This window comes from Mesoplodon bidens, assembly GCF_964165515.1.
Source record: "Mesoplodon bidens genome assembly, chromosome: 1".
Classification (NCBI taxonomy): Eukaryota; Metazoa; Chordata; class Mammalia; order Artiodactyla; family Ziphiidae; genus Mesoplodon; species Mesoplodon bidens.
The window spans coordinates 167,560,299-167,578,502 of record NC_138176.1 but is presented as its reverse complement, the minus strand read 5'-3'; the positions used below and the strand labels follow the sequence as shown (position 1 = coordinate 167,578,502).

General features: G+C 38.3%; 1 protein-coding gene across 7 annotated transcripts in view; it reads left to right on the top strand.

Annotated features, from left to right (window-relative positions):
* Positions 1-18,204, top strand: part of KAT6B (lysine acetyltransferase 6B) — a 182,773-nt gene that overhangs the window by 99,663 nt on the left and 64,906 nt on the right. For all 7 annotated transcript variants that reach the window (XM_081244731.1, XM_081244729.1, XM_081244732.1 and 4 more), the window contains exon 4: positions 17,852-17,960. In XM_081244731.1, the coding sequence (XP_081100857.1) occupies positions 17,852-17,960 (109 nt within the window). The remainder of the gene's footprint in view (positions 1-17,851; positions 17,961-18,204) is intronic.

Here is an 18,204-nt window from a genome sequence, read left to right as displayed (position 1 = left end):
TTATGAAATCATGAAATCCACTGAACTCAGTAGCTTCTAGGCCTGTCATTCTCCTCTCCTTGCCTCCTCTTCCAAGTTCCTAGAATGGGCTGTTACCTCCTGCGGGGTAGACTTCCTGACCATGCCAACCCCTTCCTTAAATCTTTACATGGGCTTCTCATTTCCTTTTGCATCTCCTCTGGCTGTTCACCCCATGCATCAAAGCCAGCCTCCAGCAGGCTCTGGATTATCTCATTTCCCTCATCTGCTGCTCAGGTCCCAGCCTTCTCTCTCTCTCCATTCGGCTCCGTTCCTCTAGGTAGCACCTTCCTTGTGAACTCATTACATTAGTCTTCTGAGCTGTCTCCCAAGCATTGTCATTTTCTTAGATTCTCTTCTCAACAAACTGTGCTTTTTTCTTCTGTTCTAAATAACTCCTGAAAGCCAATCTTCTGTAAAAGTCATTTTGAATTAAGTAGAGAATTGCTGATGGTCTCCTCTTCATCCACTCTGACAATAAAAAACCTCCTGTGGCTTCTTCCTCTAATATCTACCCCCGTTATAAACTCACCTCTGCTTCCTAATTCCCAAATGACCCTTGCCCTTGACTTATGTGTGTATCCCATTCCTGCTCTGGTTACTGTTCCTAATTTAGAGGCTTACACCGGGGGTGAAGAAAGCAGGTTCTGAGGTCAGCTGCCTGACTTGGAATCCGATCTCTGTCAGTGGCAGCTGTGCTCCTTTGGGCCCATTATTTAACCTTTCTGTGCCGCAGTTTCCTCCTTAATAAGACTGAAACAATAAGAACACCTCACTGAGATTGTTGAAATAATTTAAGCACCTCATACAGTATCTCGCACATGGTCACATGCAATAAATATTAGCTGTTATTATTATTATTTTTAACTGGGGGAGAGAATGAAGAACACACCCCTATTTAATATGCCTATATCTACACATACATACACACATATACATGTATACATATGTGCACACACATCTACATTCACATACATAGTTACATAGTTTTGGGGAAACATTCAGAATATCATTTCTTTTTTAGAAAGTGAAAAATTACTTATTTTTAAATGCAAAACACATAAAGTTGAACAAAATCTTGGCTGGCTAGGCAAGGGTTTCAACAGAGGTGGGGAAGTACACTGTACCATTTGTTTCTGCACACCTAGTAAAGGTCTGGCATTAGTGGTTTGGTCTTTGTTTAAAAGCAGCAGAGCCTCAGATGCGTGTATGGGCACTTGGCTTGCTTTTGAGTGACCATGATTAGGGTGTCAGGTTTTCCTTAGGAAAGTTTCAAAAGCAGGAGCTAGTCCGCCCAACCTTAAGTAAATGAAGGAGAAATTAATTTTTTAAAAAAGGATAGTGCGAGGGAGAGCATTCTTTTAAAAAATGACTGTAGGAGGGAACTATTCAGATAAGTCTGTCATGAGTTTATGCATCCCCCTTTAAAGTCTGATGTATCTTCAGTACAGCCATTATTTAATAAGAGGATAATTAATTGCTTTTGTTTTCCTAGTTTTGTTTCTTATAAATATTCTGTTAAGGAATTTTATAAATGTACTGAAGGTAATCCTGGGCTGATGGGTATATTTTCTAAATAGATACTTACCAGGCTTATGTTGATTATTTATATTTGAAAATGTTGACTGTAGATATCATTGGATTGCTTTCAAATTAATCACTTATTCCTGATTTACCAGGGATATATCAGTGAAACATTTATGTAGAAAACAGAAATAATTTTAGATATGAAAATTGAATCTCTTAAAAATTATAATAAATGATTTAATATACCAGTGTTTTTTGTGTAATATTGAAGGACTCAGAAGTATGCAGTGTGCATATGACTTTATCTTATATGTGTGTGTGTGTGTATTGCTATTTATCATATCTTAGAGGTTGCTACTCTTGTAGATATAAAAATTACTTGGATTTCCCTATTTTCATTTATTTATGTAATTTTACATCTTACATCATTTTCGGTTGTTTTATTAATGCCAGTTTTATAAAATAAGAGGACTTATGAGGAAGGGTGGCATGAAAAAGGTGACCAGAGTTACACTGTTTCATGTTTGTAACTTTCGTTTCTTTTCAAATGTAGATTTATTCCTGGTGATACAAATTGCTGTTTTCCTTGGCAGGCATTAGAAGCAAGTCTATGTGAAATTATGTAATGTCTGAAAAGTTATATTCATGATTAATTGGCCTCTCCTAGAATGGTATTTGTGTGTGTGGAATAAGGCGATCATGCTTTTCTATTTGGCAGTGAGTTAAAGTGCCCCTGCTCAGATCAGGTTACTCTACAGGGCTTTTTTGACTGAGAACTGTATATTTAGCTTGATCTCTTTTTAGGAAGCGTAAAATGTAGCTTCGAAGCCAAATATGCTGGAATTCATATTGTAACCAGTGTTAGTCTTTGGATAACTTCAAAAGCAAGCCATTCCACTCTGTCACACCTTAGTTAACAAATAAAGCCAGAAGATTTAAAACAACAACATTGTCATCTCTGGGGCCTCTGAACTCACAGCCACTCTTGATTATCCAAAGTAGATTGTCTGTAGTGTCAAATAATAGGTTTAAATTCTTCCTGACCTTGACCCAGACTGATCAGTTACAATGATCTATTTATTTATCTAAGCTGGACTTTACAGGAGCTAGAAAATAAGGCCTTTAAACAATTGACCCTTCCCATGTGTCAACTTGAGAAATGATGACATTCATTGCTAACAACACAGTGATTGTGAACTTGATAACCGGAGAGGTACTGCAGTGGTCCTGGAGCCTAACTGTTTGGGGAAAGTTAACTTCTGTTTTCTCATCTGTAGTGTGGAGATAATAGTACCTACCTTCTGGCATTTTAATGATTGATTAAGTGCTAACCTGAATATCCTTTCTTAGTGCTTTTCAAATATTTGCTACTGCTAATTACTGTTACTCCTGCTGCTGCTGCTACTACAAATGCTACCACGCCAACTACTGCATTACTGTGACTAATAAAATAGTTCCTCCGGCAGGGCATTAACTTCAGGGTTCTGCTCTTCAGTGAATCCTCATATTGAAATGGTAAAAGACATCCCAGAGTTGAATATGAGTAATTTGGGGGTTACTTTTTTAAAGTATCTGTATTCTTATTGCTCAAAGGTGTGGACCACAGAGCAGCATTAGAAATGCAGAATCTCTGGCCCCATTCCAGCATTACTGAACCAGAACCTGCATTTTAACAAGATCTCCAGGTGTTTTGTTTGTATATTAAATTTTGAGAAGTATTTATTGCCATCATTTCCTCGCCCCTCCCCCATCCTCAATATCATCTGAATAACTTAGAGATGACTCCCAGCAGTGGACCACCAAGCAGTATCACGTTGAGCCAGGCCCTCAAAACAGGCAGTTAATTAGGAAGAAGGGGAGATAAAAGGAAGGAGGGAGGAAGAAAAACCATGCCTGACAATACTGTTACTGTAATTCTACAGGTGGGTCTGTGCTCATTGATTTCAGGTTGTTCTTTGTTGTAACACGGACCGTGGAAGGAAGTACTGTTGTAACACGGACCGTGGAAGGAAGTACTGTTGTAACACGGACCGTGGAAGGAAGTACTGTTGTAACACGGACCGTGGAAGGAAGTACTGTTGTAACACGGACCGTGGAAGGAAGTACTGTTGTAACACGGACTGTGGAAGGAAGTATGAGCTGCCAGCAAATTTCTGTAGGTTCCAGTGATCTGTCAAACTTACCTTATTGCGAAGTTTCCTTCTAACTCACGGTCTCAAACATTAGTATGCACCCCTTATTTTCTTAAACACACACGTACATTGTGCAACCCTCTTATAATCATGCTTCATTTAGCTTTTTGATGCGAAGATGATGTTCTTAATGTGCTGATCCTAAAAGCTCAGTGGATAGGAGGGTAGAGTTTCATTTACTTTCCTCACTGTCCCTTGGCTAGCGCTTCCACTTTGGTTTGTTTGCTCCAGTGTAAAGGTTGTGAGGATGTATAAGAACACTGGTCTTTGATTAACCATGAACTATGGATGGTTGTGGAGGCACAGCTTTATTTGTATTATCACATACTAGGGGATAAAGAAAATTACTAGTTTTTTTACTTAAAATATGACCTTTGAATCCAGTTTTTAAGAGTTAATTTGAAAAACAAATTCAAGTTTGTTTTAATTAATATGGTATCATTTTCAGCTGTTAAATTGGCAAGGAAAAAATTTGATAAAACATGTTAGGAATATAGAGTGACACAGCCTCATGCAGTTAAAAATGCCTATGTTCTGTGACCCAGCAATGTCACAGCTAGGCATTTATTCTGCAGGTGTATTTGCACATGCAAAGGCACATGTGTACATTTCCGTAGAAGCAAAAGAATGGTATTAACCTCAATATCTATTAGAATAAAACTGGTTTAGTACACCTCAACTTTTCATTTTTCGGGGGTTGGAAGTGTCTCAGTGAACCTTTTGAAAGGGAATTTGTGTGTCCAGGGATTAACCATAGGAGGGAAACCTATTTTCCATTCTGTATATCTTTGTGCTATTTGAATTAAAACACACACACACACACACACACACACACGTAACTTTAAAAATCAACAAAATAGCCCTCGTATTGAAGAAATTTAAGCCATGTTTTCGACGCATGTGTATATTTCCCCCTACCTTTAAAGCATGTTCATGTGACATAAACTTATTATGTTCTGGGGCCCTCAGACCCACAGTTTTTAGGAGTAGGCAACAAATTCTCAGTAGCCTCTCAGCTCTGTATTTACTCTTGTGCTTCTCAGACTCTTCTGAGCATAAACTGCCTGATGTCCTAATCATTCAGAGCTGTGATTCTCAACCTGGGGTACCACCAGAATCTCCTCGAAGCTTTTAAAAAAATCAAGATGCCTAAGTCAGCTAAAGACCTATTTAATCAAAATCCATGCATGTTGCTTAGGCGTGTACATCCTAATGTTCGTACTTGTTTAAGAACCACTGTCTAGAGAGCAGTTCTTGGTAGGGTTCCTCCTCCACTAAGGCACCAGCTGTTACCTCCTCCCTGCTCCAGCCTCCCAGGAGTTGATGTGGCACCAGAGTAGAATGCCTGGACCTTCTGCTCTACAGCCAAAGAAAAGGGAATGGCATTTTGAATAACCACATGGCTCTAGCTGTTGTATTAGAATAAAAATGATAATGATAGTGATAATAACAAATCAGGTTTCTGCATAAGAATCAACATTTTTCCTCATATAAATAACATCGAAAGTAAATAGGGGAAATCAAAAGCTGATTCTTTGAAAACATCAATAAAATTCAGAAATCTCTAGGTAGGCCAATGAAAAAATAAAGGGAAAACACAAATTACCAGTAATAGGAATGGGAGCGAGGATATCACTGAAGACATAAAAAGAATAATAAGGGAATATTATGGGCAATTTTATGCCAATAAATTGGGCAGCTTAGATGAAATGGGAAAATTCCTTGAATGCCCAGATCACCACAGCTGACACATACATACAAAATAGAAACTCTGAATAGCTCTATATCTACTGAAGAAATTGAGTTCAAAATTTAAAACTGTGGTACAAAGAAAACTCTAGGCTCAGACAACACTCAACTTTAATGGTGAAGTCTCAAACATTTAACAAATACAACTGTTAGATAAATTCTTTCGGAAAGAAGGAGGTAACACTATTGTATTTTCTATAGTAGCAATGAATATTCAGAAATTGAAGACCGTTTACAGTAGCATCAAACAGTATGAAATATATAGGGATGAATTTAGCAAAATATGTACCCTGAAAACTATAACCGTTACTGAAAGAAAGTAAAGAAGACCTAAGTAAATGGAGAAATGTACATTTCATGGGTTGGAAGACTCAATAATGTTACCAAGTCAGCACTCCCCAAACTGATCTATACAGTCAATACAGTCACAATAAAGATCCCAGCAGGCTTTGTTCTAGAAATTGACAAACTGATTTAAAAATTGATATGGTAATACAAAGGATCTAGAATAGCTAAAACAAATTTTGAAAAGGAAGACCAAAGTTGAAGGACTAATTCAATGAGAAGAAGAAAATCTCAGCTAATTGTCCTGGAATAACTGGATATGTATATGGAAAAAAAGTGAATCTTGACCCTTACCTCACTCCGTACATAAAAATTAACAAAAAATGCATCATGCACTTAATTTATAAACTAAAACCAGGAAACTAAAAGAAAATATAGGATAAAGCCTTTGCAACTTTGGAATACTCAAAGATGTCTTAGATTGGACATAAAAAGTAGAAAAATAAGTAAATGGGACCTCATAAAAATTAAAAACTGGTGTTTCTCAAAAGAAATTATTAGGAAAATGAAGGGACAAGCCACAGAATGAGAGAAAATATTCACAGTACATATATATATATATATATATATATATTTTTTTTTTTTTTTTTTTTTTTTTTTTTTTGCGGTACACGGGCCTCCCACTGTTGTGGCCTCTCCCGTTGCGGAGCACAGGCTCCGGATGCACAGGCTCAGCGGCCATGGCTCATGGACCCAGCCGCTCCGCAGCATGTGGGATCCTCCCGGACCGGGGCACGAACCCGTGTCCCCTGCGTCGGCAGGCAGACTCTCAACCACTGCGCCACCAGGGAAGCCCAATATATATATACATATTTTTAAATAAATTTATTTATTTATTTTTGGCTGTGTTGGGTTTTTGTTGCGGCACGCGGGCTTCCTCTGGTTGCAGCTAGTAGGGGCTACTCTTCTTTGCGGTGCAGGCTTCTCACTGTGGTGGCTTCTCTCATTGTGGAGCATGGGCTCTAGGCGCGTGGCCTTCAGTAGTTGCGGCACGTGGGCTCAGTAGTTGTGGCTCACAGGCTTAGTTACTCCACGGCATGTGGGATCTTCCCAGACCAGGGATCAAACCCGTGTCCCCTGCATTGGCAGGCAGATTCTCAACCACTGGGCCACCAGAGAAGCCCCACAGTACATATATTTTATATGTTATGTATATATGTATACAAAGGACTTGTAGCTAGAACATATATATATGAAGGTCCTGCAACTCAGTAAGACAAGCAACCCAATTTAAAAAATAGGTGTTATAGGTTGTGTTCATTAGGAAGCAGGCACTGAGATAAAGTTGTATGGTGGAGTATTTACTAAGGGAAGCCCTTAGTAGTATCATCTCTTGTGGAAGGAATGGCAATGAAGCAGTATTGGGCAGAGGAATGGGTTGAGCAGTGATGCAGCTCAATAACAGCCTTGGCTGACTTTATATGTAGCTCTAGAGCTACATTGGTCCTTTGGAGTTGGGACAGAGTTGGTACAAGAGTTGGGCCAAGATGACCAAGCCTTTATATTTCTGTATCACTCAGAGATGAGGACCTCTACCACTTGTATGTGGGCCACTGCTGGAAAGGGCATGTCCTTGGGTGACATGACTCTGCAACTGAAGCAATCCCTGAAGGGAGTGACAACTGAAAACTGCCTGCTGGTAGCATTTTCAATAGCTGGGGCAAAAGGTTTTTCATTGGAAGAGAGTTTGGCAGTGTATTGCAGTAGACCATGATGACAGGCAGAAGAGTCTAACAGAAACTGTACAAAAGAAGATATATGAATGGCCACTGAGCACATGAAAACAGGCAACGTCACTAGCCATCAAGGATATACAAATTAAAACCGCAATGAGATACTCCTACACACTTTCTAGAATGGTTAAAATTAAAAAGACTGACAAAACCAAGTGCATCCAGGAGTGTAAAATCACTTTAGAAACCACTCTGACAGTTTCTTTTTCTTTTTAATGAATTTATTTTTTTAAATTTATGTTTGGCTGCGTTGGGTCTTTGTTGCGGTGCATGTGCTTCTCATTACGGTGGTCTCTCCTGTTGTGGAACACTGGCTCTAGGCATGTGGGCTTCAGTAGTTGTGGCATGCAGGCTCAGCAGTTGTGGCTCCTGAGCTCTAGAGCGCAGGCTCAGCAGTTGTGGCACGCGGGCTTAGTTGCTCTGCGGCTCGTGGGATCCTCCCAGACCAGTGATCAAACCTGTGTCCCCTGCAATGGCAGGCGAATTCTTAACCATTGTGCCACCAGGGAAGTTCCCACTCTGACAGTTTCTTATAAAGTTAAACATATACTTAACATATGACCCAGCAATTCCACTCCTAGGTATTTACCAAAGAGAAATGAAAACATGTATACAAAAAGACTTTAGCACAAATGTTCGTATTAGCTTTATTCATACAGCTGAAAACTGTAAAGAGCACAGATGTCCATCAGCAGGTGCATGGATAAATGAATTTAGGTATATTGATATAATGAGATACTATGTAGCATTAAAAAAAATAAACTGTTCATACATGCAACACCATGGATGAATCTCACAAACATGCTAAGCATAAGGAAGTCACAAAAGAGTACATACTGTGTGATTTCATATGTGAAATTCTAGAGCAGGCAAAATAATCTGTAATGATAGAAAGCAGATCAATAGTTGCCCGGGTCTGCAAAGGAAATGGAACTGCAAAAGGGCAGTTTTTTATTACTCAGTAATAAAAAGAAATGAATTGCTGATATATGCAACAGTATGAATGAATATGATAATACGGTAAGTAAAAGAAACCCTACACAAAAGAACTCAGTGTCTGCTTCCATTCATATGAAGTTTTAGAGCAGGCCAATCCAAACTGGAGGTAGAAATCAAGAATAGTGGTTGCTTGGGAAGGAGAGTGGGAAGGGGTTGACTGGGAAGGGAAGGAGAGAACTTTCTGGGGTTATGAAGTGCTCTATATCTTGATAGCAATATGGGTTACATGAGTGAAGGGGTGTTTTCAGAACTCTCTGAACTGTATCATTGTATATAAAAATATATCTAAACTTAGTTGTACAATGTTGCAAATATACTTTACATTGAACCATACACTTAAAAACAGTTAAAATGGGGCTTCCCTGGTGGCGCAGTGGTTGAGAGTCCGCCTGCCGATGCAGGGGACACGGATTCGTGCCCCGGTCCGGGAAGATCCCACATGCCGCGGAGCGGCTGGGCCCGTGAGCCATGGCCGCTGAGCCTGCGCGTCCGGAGCCTGTGCTCCGCAACGGGAGAGGCCACAGCAGTGAGAGGCCCGCGTACCGCAAAAAAAAAAAAAAAAAAAAAAGTCTAAGAAAAAAAGAAACTATTAAAGATTTGTGATACTTGAATATGAATTGATTTTAACATTCCATTTTTCAAAATCTAGGGTAGGGTTTATATTATATTGCTAATATTATGACATACTTGCTGAAGAGAATCGTTTGTAAATCCTAAACTGACTTCCTATAACCATGTGTTGAATTTCCAGCGGTGTTGAATCAGACTTTGATCCCTCTTAAGAAGATAAATGCAATATCTGCAGTTTCTAATGGTAGGGGTGTAGGAGAGACTTTCAGACGAAATCTTCAAAGCCAAGTCCCTGCCCAGATAAGAAATTAAAGACCCTGGGGAAGGCAGTTGTTTCATTGTCCTGCCTCCTCCCCCCTCCCACCAACTTGTAGGCCTCATTTATTTACCCCCCCACCCCCCCAAAAAAAAGAACAAATGAGATGCTATTGTTAAATGCAGTGTGCAGGATTAGATTTGTTTCCTTCCAATAGAATCCCTTTCCTTAATCAGCACTCTTATAAAATGGCACACCTGCCTAATTAGAACAAGTTCTAGACGACAGGATACAGTGTGAGCATTTCAGTTAGCCCCACACAGGTGATGACTATTGTGACTGATGTTCTTAGAAAGTCTTCCCTTCTCTCCTCTTCTTATTCCTCTGTGGCTAAGCTTTTTATAATTTTATACTTCTGAATCAGCCTTTGATTGTGGGAATTTATCCATATGTGGTCATTGATCCTGGTTTTGTTTCTAAGTGATTCCTTAAATGAAAAAAGAAGTGATGTACTTATGGATATGTGTAGGGATGCTTTTAAATATTTTTATTAGATTTAATTTACTCGTTATCACTCTTAAAATACAGAAAACTCCCTTGACTGTGACAAGGAGGTAAAATATAGCAGTCACATTCAAGATCTCCATACATGAGCAATAATAAATCCTTTTGCCCTGAGTAATAACAGAAACTCAATTTAGAGCCAGTGGGGATGATGTAGTGCTCCCTCACAGAACCAATCACCCACAGAGAAGTATAATGAGCAGGGGAGGTGATACAGTAAAACCTATATGGCCAGAGGAAAATTATGGTAAAATTGTTGCCTATGAAAAGTCTTGTAATAAGTATATCTCCAATTATCTTCCAGAAGAAATTATTTAGGCATCTATTCAGGTCAAGATTCATGACGGAAGTGCAAGAATCACCTTAGAATAAAGCAAAAGGGTACATGAGTGTAGAGAAAATGGCAGTGGACATGCTGTGAACAGTTCTGTTGTGCCTGAAGGATCTGAAGTAGCCCCGGTGCTGCTGTGAGGGCGTGCTGCTCACCAAACCTTGCAGAGGGATGGCTGCACTGACCACTGTTACAGCACATGCTGACGGGGACAAGATAATGCTCTTAAAATACAAAATGGTTTAGATTATCACAGGAATATACTCTACTTTTAGAGTTAGTTTATTTCCCAAGACCACAGCTTAAGCAGATTGCTATAAAGGAAAATCCTGAGTGTGCATGATCCATATCCTAATTAGGAGTGGGCTTGATCTGTTCAGACATATATCAGTTGAATAAGTGGGTTAAGTGGCAAGAAATGAAGTCTAGCTCTTTATTAGATAAGTGTCAAGTATAGTGCTGAGGTGGCTAAAAAAAAAAAGTTAGTATGTTACCTAAAACAACATGAACAGTTTCAACCTCTGTTGTCCCAGTGCTGTCTGTTGTACAGTCTGGAAAATAATTCATTACCAATAATAAAACACCAAAGTTTGTAAAATATTTGTTAAATAGATTGAACAGATAGATGCTTTTTATAATTTTGTTACTCTCACTGCAGTGTATTCATCTTTCTTGATTTCTTTTTTTTTTTAATTGTGTTATTGAGAGGCAAAGGGGGGTGGTGGTCACAGTTAAGTACTGGCAGCTGGGCGTGGTCCCAAAGCTATCTTGCATACAACCTATAGTGTCTATTAGTGAGTGAGCACCAATAGTTAATACTTGTGGGAGTGGTGAGGCAGTTTTCCTCCCAGCTGATGTTAAAATTTTGGTTCTATCTTGTCAGATTAAACCCATGGAAGTACAATTATGTCCAAACATAAGTGCCATTCATTATAAATGGTCAGAGTAGGAAAAAAACATTCAGATTAGACAGTGATGGGACCCACCTTGCCATGGTTGCTTCATATTGTAGTCGTTAAAAATATACATTAAAATAAAGAACAGTAGTCAGTATTTTGGGACCTGTTGAACCGGAGGAGCCAGTTCCAGACCTGAAAGCAGTCTGTTCATTTGTTCATTCATTTATTCCATGAATGTACTTTGAGACTGGAGCTACAACAACTAATCTCTGCCCTCTTAATGTTTAGTAAGTGAAACAAAATAGATGAATGATACATCATATGTCAGATAGTGATGAGTGCTATGCAGAAAAACAAAGCAACGCATGGAGGATCCAGAGGTGCTGGTGGAGTGCAGTTTTAGAGAGAGTGGTCAGGGATAGCCTTTCTGATAGGTGATAACATGAATCCAGCTCCAAAGGAAATGAGGGAGCAACCATGGGAAGCGAAACAGCTAAGAGCTTAGAGTCAGCAGGCTGGGCTCCCTCTGTCTTAATAGCTTTGTGACCGTAGGCAGGCATTTAACTTACCTGTGACATGGAGACAGAAAGAGCCACCAAGCCTATTTCACAGGGTTTGTGTTCGGCACAAGTGAGACACTTGAGAAAAGCATTTTGGTAAAGGAAAGTAGTACCTCGACTTCAAATTTCAGTGTGAGACAATAAGGGTATAAATTAAAGAGATAAATACAGCAGAGTCTTAAAACAGCCCTTCCATACAGCTTGTTGTGGAGTTACTGAATTGAGTTGTCTGAGCTAAAGTGTAGAGAACATTCTCCAAAGATGAACTGTTTGATACTGGGGTGTACAGGATTTATATTCATCTTTGTTTGCTTTTGTGGTATTATTAGTTTAAGATTTTATATTTGTTTGTGCTTTTCTTCCTTTGACATCTTTTTCTTTTCTTTTCCTTTGAAGCTTTCCTTTTATTAAATTAGTTACAGGCCTCTTGACTCTCAGTTGAGCATTTTCTACACTGTTCCTGTACTCCCTGATTAATTCATTAAAAACAAAAAACAAAAAAATCCTGTAAGATGAATACTTTTCATGGGGGCTCACAACATCCATCTTTTATAGAGTAATTCTAAACTCCAGAACAAATTATTTGCACTGATGTTTATTAAGGACTTGAAGTTGTTTGTTTGCCCTGTTTGTTTTTATAGCCAGAGTGAATTTTGCAACAATTGTTAACAATGTTTGAATAGACCCTTATAGTTTACAAAGTGCTTCACACACTCACTCACATGGGAACTTCAGCAACCCTGGAGCAAGACAAGGTGGACGCTATTGTGCCCTTTCACAAAAGAGGGAACCCAAGGCTCAGAGAACAGAATTTAAATTCAGGTCTTTCCATGATACAAGTGTGAATATATGAATGAAAAATGCTGAATTGTTTCCAACACTTGGAATTACTAAAATGGTGTGTTTTATAAGTAGATTCAGGAAATTTTGTAGATGACTCCAGGAGAAGAATCCTTAAGGGATTATGGAAAGAGAGGGCTGTGTCTCTGATCATTGTGAGTGGAGACCGTGGAGGCAAAACCCCTTTTGGTGTCTTTGTCAGGAAGAGGATGTGAGCCTGGATGCCCATGGCTCTGATCTGTGCATGAACTTCCTCCCTTCCTCCCTCCCTCTCTCCCTCCCTCTGTTCCTTTTTTTTTTTTTTCCAGTTTCTTGGACTAACAAGCATCTTTTTTTCCTTCAAGGTAGAAATAAAAGTAACCGTATGCAAATATAAAACTTATCAAAGATGTGTTGTCTTGGATTTAAGAATGTTTCCTCAGAAAAGGCTGTTTTATTTTGATATCAAGCATCCTGAAGACTCTGAAAATCTCTTTTAAAGTAGAATAGAAGCAATGAAAAATTAGAGCTGAGTTGGGAAGGGCCTTAGAAATTATCCAGCCATGGAACCATTAAACTGTTTGATCTGGAAAGGACCTTTGAAAAGGTCCCAGATCCCAACTCGCGGGAGGCTCCTTTGTGCACCGTGGCATCCTCGCCATCCTGATAGGGTCCATGCAGTATCTCCATAGCTTCTGATTTCAAAGACTGTGTGAGTTCACTTATATGAGGTACCTAGATTACTCAAACTCATGGAGACAGAAAGCAGAAGGGCGGTTGCCTGGGGCTTGGGGGAATGGGAAGTTAGTATTTAATGGGGACAGTATCAGTTTGGGAAGATGAAAAAGTTCTGGAGATCAATGGTGGTTGTACAACATTGTGAGCATACTTAATGCCACTGAACTGGGTACTTAAAAATGATTAAGATGGTGAATTTTATGTTTTATATATGTGTGTGTGTGTGTGTGTGTGTACACACACACACATACGTACACACACACATTTTACCACAGTGTAAAAAATAAAAAAGCAAGAAAAAAATTCATTTCATTGCTGTACAGCTCTGTTGGAGTCTAAGATGACTCATTGGGGCATGGAGGCATGGAGAACAAATCTAACCCCTACCCCTGGATGAAGACACCCAGCTTGTCCCCTCCCAACAGTCTCTTCCCAGCCAACCAGCCCCAAGTTGCTTCAGTAGGTCATTTTGTTTTGTTTTACAGTTTATTTGAATCATAATCAAGATAAGGACTATATGTTGTAATTGGCTGATCAGCCTTTTAAATCTCTTAATCTATTGGTTCTTCTTCCATATCTGTTTCTGTCTCCCTCACTCATTCTGTCACCCTTTTAATTTACTTGTTGAAGAAACTGGGTCATGTGTCCTCCAGAGTTTTGGTACTTGCATCCCTCTGCTGTGTAGATTGACATGTTCCTCCGTCCTCTGTGTTTCCTGTGAAGCAGTAATTGGATTGAGATACTTTACTTTGGAAATGTTGTAATCCAACTATATAATAACTCATTTTGTATCTTTTTGTTGAAAGTGCCCCCCAGCTTTTTGCTTGGAAAATTGTAAACATTGAAACAAATAATTAGACAATTGAACGAATAATGTCATGAACATCCAAGTACCTTTATGTAGATTCACCAGCCGTTAACATTTGCCACATTTGCTTTCTCTCTTCCTCTCTGCGCACACATACACTATAATACACATAGGTTTTTCCCCCGCATCATCTGAGCTCAAGTTATAGACGTCATGACACTTTACTCCAAAATATTTCAGCACATAACTCCTAAGACAATTCTTATATAATCACAGTCTAGTTTATGTGTTGTCTGCTATTTAGTGCATGTTACCCTAATTATCCAAATAGTGACCTTTACAGCCGTGAGTTATTTTTTAAAAATTCGAAATCCAAGCAAAGATTGCAAATTGTATTTAGTTTTCCCACCACTTTAATCGCCTAAATTGGTTCTGCCCTTTTTTGGGTCTTACATGACATCAACATTTTTTGAAGAGTCCAGGCCAGCATGTCCCTAAATTTGGATTTGCCTGATTGTCTCCTTATGATTAGATTGAGGCTAAATGTTTCCAGTAAGAACACTGCATAGGCAGTGCTGAGTCCTTCAGCGCCACGCTTGGGAGGCATCTCATGTCAGTTTGTCCCATAATGGCTGATAGGTTCGATTGCTCAGTTAAGGGGTTGTCTACCAGACTTTTCCATTGTAAAGGTACCATTTCCCCATTGTAATTAATAAATAATCTATAGCATATTAAAGGTTTTTTTTTAATAGTTTACAAAACGTATGCCATTAGTCATGGGAGAAATTGGATGGCAGAGATTATGAGCACATTAGAGTTATTACTGCTGATGGAAAATAATTTTTAAACATTGGTTTTTCTTGAGAGAGGAGAGATAAAGAGGGGAGGTAGTAAAGGTGAGAAATGGGCTTTACTGAAGACAGACTTGTGTTTGAATCCCAGCTCCACACTTGAACCTCTGCAACTTTAGAAAAGTTACCTCACTTCTCGGAGCCTCAATTTCCTTCCTATGATGGGCATAATAATATACATTCCTGGCAGGATTGTTAAGATGATTAAATGAGCTAGTGTATGAGTGGCCTCTAGCCTAGCAGCTGCCCCAGGACCATCACATGGGAGGTGAGGAAGAAATGCTTCCCAAGCCGTTTGCAGAGTTTAAACCTGTCCGTGAGTGTTCGTTCTCAAGATCAGACTGAAATATTCAGGCATGTTGATAAGAAAATGTGATCAACAGGTTAGGTGGTGGTGTGAAATTTCAAAGAAAGGAATTCAGAACTGGGAGATGTTTGGTTCCATTTTCAGACCTCTTAAATATGATTAGTCTGTAGTGGATTTATGTAGAATTGAGTTGCCATTGATTCAGACCTCTTTCTGACTGCAATCCATTTTAATCTATTACCAGGGATTATTTTTTGAAACAGTTTATGTGTAGTCTGATCAAGAATAGTGAATCATAATAATTCTGTGACCCATTTACGTGCATTACTGTAAAAGTTTCATTCCATACAAGTGACAGCTTTTTAAAGTTAATTAGACTCGGCTATACTGAGGTTAGCAAAAAGTGCTTTGAATTATCAATAATTCAGCAGGGCAGACATTTCTGTATAATGTAGTGGTTTTATAGAGTATTGTGAGACAGTTATCCCTAAAATAAATGGTTGTGAGCATACATCAGCATGGTGGGGCTCGCTTGAGTGTGGCGTGAAGTGATATCATCTATGCTTTCTATTATTGAGCAGAGTGTGGGACATCGGTCTTTCTGGCCATGAACTACTAGCAACCTTTGTCCTTTGTGTTACCTTTAGTTAAAAACGAAAAATGAGCATGAATGCTGGCTGATGGCCATGTCTTTCTTACAGCTAAAAATTCATCTGGGAAAGAAAAATGGGATTGCAGATTTGGATTTGTTTCATTGCATGAATGATATGTGACATTTTGTAAATTATTTATCAGTGCAAGGATGGCAGCAATGGCTTGAGCATTGTTATATCAAATGAAAGTAGGAATCCCATTAGTATAAGGACTGGGTTTTAGCTAGAATCTATCAGGGGAATGTTGTCACTTGAAAACCAGATTGTTCTTTTAATTGCTATTTAAAGGAACAAAAGTGTTCCCAAGGTGCTGCAGTTGAGCAGTTGTGAGTAATAACTGTGGATCCATAATTATGCAGTGCTGATTATCTGGCATTTAAAAAATTGTGGCAGGAGTCAGTGACCAGTTTGTTGTAGCTTGTCTTTTTTGGTTTTTCTAATACAGTGTTTTATACTCTGCTTTTTAACTGGGGCTACAAAAATGCGTTTGCATAGTTACCTCAGAAAGTGAAACCTGTGCATATTAAAAGAACAAATTAAACCGAAAATTAGGGCAAGATAATGAACACTTATATTGTAAGATGAAATTAACAGTCATAACGAACAATTTTGCAAATGCTTGGTCATAAGGTGAATTCTGGTTTTTGATGACATGTCACATTGAACCAAGACGTTTGTTGGAATCATTATTACCATTTGAAATATTATTTTAGAGATAAGTGTTTTTAAACTAGCATATGTTTCTTTCATTTATATTCAAATATATTTTTATATAGTTAGCAAATACATTTTGAGTGCCTGCTGTGCATCAGGCAATGTATCAGGCGTTTGGAATAGAGTGGCTGAACAAATGAGGTTTATTTTACGCTGATGTATATTTAGAAAGTTAGGCCTAGCAAAATCTTGTTTTTAATTTACATTAAAAAAAATTGGTGATTATACTAAGCTTCCTTGCCCTAAATTTTTGATTCATGAGATTCAAATATAAATACATTATAGTTACATTCAGATGGCTAGCAGACAACATGTGTGAAGCTTGGAATATGAAATAAAATTTTAGTTTTCATACAGTTTGGCTGTTCAAAATAATGTGACCAGATCTGTAGACACAGTCAACTCTTCATTTGGATGGGAATGCTAGTGTTGCTGGTAGTCATAAATAACAATGGAGGCACTAAAATGTATGCAGATTTATACATTGTTAGAAGCAGTTTCCGTAGTGAGAGTTAAAGGGGTGCCACGGGGTTAGACAAATGTTTTGTTCTTTCTTTTATTGAAAGTGGGAATGTCAGAGATTGAGAGTTTGTCTCCTTTGTGTGGCATGGTGTGGTTTACTTTTGAAGACGTTGGTGCCAGAAAGGCCTTGTTAATGGTCTTTTGATCATCTCAAGTGATCCCATAGAAGTTTAAAGTTCTCGCTTAGTTCTAATGCTGTTGTTATGTCACCTTTTAACATACCAGTATTTTATGTCAAATATTTAATTGATGCATAATAGTAACCTGTACTAAAACATTTGATAAAGTTTAATTAAACAACCTGGTCTGACTAGAAGATACTCATAGACTGTAATACTGAATAGGTGAATCAATTTATAGTAGGCATATAGATTACGGGAACAACTGAGACTTCAAATGAATTCTTAATGTTCATTTCAGGAAGGTAGTGTAATATATAAAGGTTTTAGATTTCATTGGCTTAATGAAAATTACTTCTGAGTCTTATACATTACACATAAATGCATTATTCTGGCAATACTTTAGTGTCAAATTATTTGAGGGGTTTTTATTAGCAGAAAATGTTGATATGAATAACTTATTTCAGCAGTTTTTCTTTGGTAAAGAAATATGTAAGAAGCTTTTGATTTTAATGTTTTGTTTTAAATTTTGAAATGGAAAACTAACAGTGTTTTTTCATTTTAATTTTTTTCGTAGCCCCGTGCCGATCCCATTCCAATATGCAGCTTCTGTCTGGGGACAAAAGAATCAAATCGTGAAAAGAAACCAGAAGAGCTCCTCTCTTGTGCAGATTGTGGCAGTAGTGGTAAGTTGGTGTTTTGTCTATGTGTGGACAGTGACTCCCCATTATAGCTACATGCGATTTCTCTCTATCGAAAAAAAGTTTGTTATTTAAAGCAATATTTGATAATAGAGTAAGCTTTAAATTTAAAAAGTAAATGCAGGTGGGGGGGGAAGTGTGAGTATATTAACACTGACATAAACCATATGTCATAAAATAAAATAAATTTTTTTTTAAAAAGCTTTAAAAATTTATTGATTTATGGCTG